Below are 5,520 nucleotides of genomic sequence, written 5' to 3' on the forward strand. Positions count from 1 at the left end.
TATACTGACTCAAAAAACATCCCTAGCTGAGTGATGCATCATTGCATGTGAAATTCTGGATTCCAGGTATGCAATTAAATGCTCTGCTTTTCTAAGCATCTCATCAGCCTTCTGGATAAATGGCCTGAATTGCACAAGTCCAGTGTCTTAAAGCCCATGAGCTAATATAGGGTTACTAGGAAGTTTACATGACCACTGGTATGACTTACCTGCCTCACTCACCTAATGTGAATTATAATTGGTTTGGACATAAGGAGAGGCCTAAAGTTTTCCCTATAAATGCTGCAACACAGCCAGAGCTTGAAGTCTTATCATATAGGTCTACAGTTGCTCACAGCAATACAAAGTCCAAGGCACAGAGGAGCAAAGGAGCATGGCTGGTAAGTGGAAAAAAAAAAAAAGTCTCTTTGTTCATATGGAATGGGAAAGTGAATAATGTACCATGTGTTAGCTTTCTCTGCAGGGTTGTTTTCTAAAGGGTTCTGATTGTTGAAGTACAAAACATTTTGAGAATTATGCATATGTTGTTTCAGTGTTCTTCTTTCCTGAATTTTACAAAAGACAAGCAAACAAGCAAAAGAAGATAATCTATCCATTGCTATATTATAGTTAAATATTAAAAATATTGTAAAATTGCAAATAGAGCAGAAGTTGTGGCAAACTGCAAGCTTTATTTTAGCATGAAATTTAATGAATCAAAGAGTAGGTCAGGTATGAATGAATCTTGTGTTAAGAGCAATACTTATGTGAAGGATACACTACAGACTGAAATTTCTTCCTGCAGATCCAGAGTCAGTCGTGCCATTTTAACTATTTTTTAAAATTTGTGTGAAAGGCAAAGGCACTTTAAAACACAAACAAAGCAAACAGAAGTCCAGCAGTGAAGTCTTAGGAGAAAGGATATTAAATTAATACCTTTTAGTAAGATTGGCCATGTACTCACTTAGGCCTGACTTGCTGGCACTTGTATAAAAATGTATGGAATCATAGAATAGTGTGAGTTGGAAGGGATATTTAAAGGCCATCTGCTCCAGCTCCCCTGCAATGAGCAGGGACATCTGCAACTAGATCAGGTTGCTCAGGGCCCCATCCACTCTGACCTTGCATTTTTCCAGGAATGGGGCATCTACCACCTCCTTGGGCAACCTGTGCTGCCCTCTGTGTTAAAAACTTCTTTCTTGTATCTCATCTAAATTGAGTCCTTCAGTTTAAAACTATTACCCCATGTCCTATTGCAACAAGCCCTGCTAAAAGTTTGTTCCCAACTTTCTTAATAGGTCCTCTTCATAAATGCATAAAATGAGTCCTGACTTTAAGATGATGCTACTTTATCTATGCTAGGAAGAGCACATGCTGTGCTAGCTTTATGTGACTTAGGCTTTTCAAGCTAAGGAAAATAATAAAAAGGAACCATCCACAGATCAGGGGCTCAAGTGCAGAACTGACATGCATTGTTTTCCCCTCATGCAGTTTAAGGGAGGCACAGTTACCCCATTCTCACAGTTCTAGGAGAAGTGATTGCACAAACTCTTAGAACACAAGTGTTTATCCATGTATCTATTATCTGAAATAATTCCTGTTATTGTCTTGACATTGTGCCAGCATCCCTCACAGCATCTGCTGTTTGTCTGGCCTGGTAGTGGTTAGTTAATGACTATCTGAGTGCAGCTGCTAAGTGTGATACCATCTATATGTTTACTTGTTTAAGAGCAAAACTGAGGCTAGGAGGGAATTGGGTCCATACAATCAGCACAGGGCTATAGATTTTTTCATAAATCTCCTCCTCTAAGCAGAGCTTAAATAAATAGCAAAACACAATTTGATAGGCAAAGCTGAAATATTAGACTGAGTAGAAAAATCCTTCTTTTTAACAAAAGAACTATACAGTAAGGTGGACAGTTAAAACCTTCATCTACAGCAATGGGGGAAAAAACCCACAAACCAATTGTTTCTGCATTGTAACACTTCCTTTTAAGCAATGATTTGCCAATAACTTGGAACATTTTAGCAGGGCTCTCTCTCAAAGCTTCCTCTTGAAATTTCAGACAGCAGTCTATCCTTCTCAACGACAATTTTCTTATTGCATGAAATGCAAGAAGCATTTAATACAGCATTTAACAAACAAACTGGTATTTCCTGATCACGATCAGCACTTGCTTGTGAAATACCCAGCATCCAAGAAATACCCAAGCCCCCGCTCAGCTGGAGATGTCAGAACTGCAAGCAGATGCTCCTCATGGTACCATGCACAATTTTTTATATAAAAAACTGTGAGGGCTTGCTGAAAACTGTGCAGTGTGTGTGCACAGAGCTGTTTTCACTCCTTCTCTTCCTCTGTCCCTACTCCTCCCATCCCCTGACACACATCCTGCAGACAGACACACCTTTTTTCCCAGAAAATCTTTATGCATTTGTGGGCCAGTCTCTAATGGACCTGCTTTAACAGAATCCAGAAGGTTTTGCATAAAGAAAAGGGAAAAGCACCTAAAAGGTTCCTCTGAGTTTGCCTGATTTTTAAAAGGGTTTTGATAGTCTGCAGCACCACTATTGCTACTAAAAATTTAACAATTTGTTTCATAGTCTCACACTGAAAATAATTATCTCAGCTTCTTTCTGTCACTTTTAAGCTTCAGTGTCATTACAATTAAGGCGTGAGTTACACCTGCAAGCATCTTGTTTGTGCATTAGCATTGGGAGCGTCTGCCCGCAGAATGGGACAACATGCTGGATTCTCAAAGAGTGGAACAGAGCAGGGCCGTGATGGGAGCCTGCACAGGGATATTCTTGGATGATGAGTATGCAGCAATAACTGGAAGTTAAAACTTCCAAATAATGTCTTTACTCCATTCCAATGGAAGATGGGAGAGGTAGGGAAATACATTTCAGTATCATAGGCTATAAATAATAGGTGCTGTGTGACTATGTGGGAGCTGTCAGGAGAGTCCAGCATAGGTTCATCCCAGTCTCTGCACTGCCAGTTTGGCTTATTCCTCTGTCCTGGTCCCATGGTAGTTTTTGAAGGTCAGATATTAGTGCATGTCACTAGTATGTCACTGTCAGCCTCCCTTCTGAAGAAGCCATCTCATATAGAACGAGCCAAGATCTCAAGAGAAGATCTGAGCCCAGCTAACAGGGTACCCTTCTTACACAGACAATATGGAAGATGATTATGCCAAGTTCTGCTGTCTTCAAAGGAAGGTTATTGTCAAACTTCAGGAAGAGTTAGGAACTTCAGGAAGGCTTCAGGCTGCAGCAGGCTGCAAGCTTCCATTCCAAATGTCCCTACTGTTTAAGCCATGTGCGTGGAAGAAGAAGACAGAAAATAAGAAGTATGTCTTGGACAATATGTAAGGCTCAGAAGAGATCTTGGCCAAATATTTTTCCGTATGGACCTGATCATTTTACATCAGGTGGTTCTAATCTTGAAAAGTACTAATGTGGGTCAGTCCACACCACTGTTCCAGGGACCCAGGTCTCTCCCTAGTTGGGTCATAAATAAAGCAAAGCTGTAGAAAACCCCTTGAATTCCTGTATCTAGGATAGCAGGAGTGGGGGCTGCTGGTGGAATTTCTTGCTTAATTATTCAAAAACGGGATGTGATAAGAGATAGAATAGCCCAAACTTCTCAGGATACTGAATCACAGAATCAGAATAATTTAGGTTGAGAAAGACCTGTAAGATCATCAAGTCCACTGAGGCGGTCCCAATGAGTCATGGCCATGTGGTTGCAGCATGATGCTTTAGGGATATGTTAAAAAAGAGCTGTGCTCAGAAAGAACATAGGAGCAGATAGACTATTGCAGGTAATAATTTCCCATCCTGAACAAAAGCACAATTAATAATAGGTGACATTTCATAAAATTCAAGTATCACTGAGGATTCATACAGACTTGGTGTGAAAGAAAACATTAGAAAGAAGGAGAGAAAGGAGTATACTGAGGGGAATTTGACTGTTACCAAATATATCCTTCACTGTTCAGTGCTGAAACTCTTAGTCCTAGATATTAATTTCTTTAACAGTTACTGAGGTGAGGGGAAAAAATCTGGGTATTACTGGAAAAGGATGTTATGAATTATATGACTGGACCAGTCTGCAAAAGATGATTCTGATATACCTTCTTCTGGGTACATGAAACAATATAGTAAGGTGGCTTGTAGCTTCGATTTTCTGAGGTCCAAAGGAGTCTTCTCTTGCTATCCATGGAATTTCAAGCACCTGCCTGTACAGTTCCTACATTTACAGCCACCACTCAAGCTCTGCAAACACTACTTGGCCAGGAAGCTGCCTGGGTCAGATGCATTGTGCTTGACTGACTGTGTGTTCTGACTAGTGTTAGTATTTCTCATTAATTTAACCCTCATTCTCAACCTTTGCCCATAATCTTTAATCCAAAGGTCCAGTGTGTATCATTCATCTGTTTTACAAACAAAGCACACCAGAGGCCCGCAAGGCAACTTAGGCTGAGCTGGGAATAAACACCAGGAGCTGACACAACAGCCACAACTTGTTCTTCCTGACATACTGTCTGCCAGCATAAATGAACTGTTGTTCTTTTTCTTTCAACACTAACTTCCTATCAAAGCAACTAACCTTCCTATCAAAGAAAAACGGTTTGCTGTGTACCCAAGGATAGCCTGAAATATTAAATTTATTCTGAAAATTGTTTGTGTGACATTTAACAGTATTTAAAAGTATGAATAGGAAAGTATGTCTTAACATCAAAAATTCTAACCAAATTCTAGACATTTTAAATTTAAGAACTAGTCTTATCACAATTGGGCTTTGCAAGTGATAAACCATGGTCCCTCTTAAGATTAAATACAATTAATGAACAGAGATTCAAAGCAGAGGTCTGAATCATAGCCAGGTAAAAACTGTTTCTTGTAACAACACCTTTTTATAAGAAACAGGAATGAAACACGTCTGTATATGAAATGGGTTGAGCAAGGTTCAATTCTAGACTTTCTAAATGTGATCCAAACCTGATAACAGAACAATTTGGACTACTGAAGGCTGAGCCCAGCCAACTAAAATGATGGAATTTGGGAACGTGTACAGCTATGCCCAGTCCAGCATGATGGGTATCCCTGAGAGGTATCTGTAAGATGTGTGTTGAGTTTATCAAATTTTACAGGTAGTTCCATAAAAGTATCAAAATTAGTCTCTTTCTTAATAGAAAGGGGACCCACCTGCAAAGCATAAAAAAAATTCACTCTCCTTGAAATTAAGTGGAGGATTTTTGTGCATAAATTTGCATTGCCAATAGCATGGTCAGAGATGTCTTATGAAAAAATAGTAGTGCACCAGCTGAAAACAATGATAGATATTATATCACAAGTCACAACTGTACTTACCTTTTGTCACTGTAGTGTGTCATGCAAATATGACATGGAGTGCTTGTCTATTGAACAGAGTTAAACAGAAATCATGTGATAAATGAAAAAATGGTTCTTTAAATTTGGCCCTGATTGGACCTGAGGCAGAGACAATAGATTGGTCATTGTTTTGCAATTACTACA

General features: G+C 39.3%; 1 protein-coding gene across 1 annotated transcript in view; it reads left to right on the forward strand.

Annotated features, from left to right (window-relative positions):
* Nucleotides 1-273: 273 nt before the first annotated feature.
* Nucleotides 274-5,520, forward strand: part of LOC103615850 (protein-glutamine gamma-glutamyltransferase E) — a 17,137-nt gene continuing 11,890 nt past the window's right edge. Inside the window, exon 1 of the mRNA XM_017733121.1 lies at nucleotides 274-380. Coding sequence (XP_017588610.1) covers nucleotides 374-380 — 7 coding nt within the window. The 5' untranslated portion in view covers nucleotides 274-373. The remainder of the gene's footprint in view (nucleotides 381-5,520) is intronic.

This window comes from Corvus brachyrhynchos, unplaced genomic scaffold (genome assembly GCF_000691975.1).
Source record: "Corvus brachyrhynchos isolate BGI_N302 unplaced genomic scaffold, ASM69197v1 scaffold10, whole genome shotgun sequence".
In the NCBI taxonomy this organism is placed as follows: Eukaryota; Metazoa; Chordata; class Aves; order Passeriformes; family Corvidae; genus Corvus; species Corvus brachyrhynchos.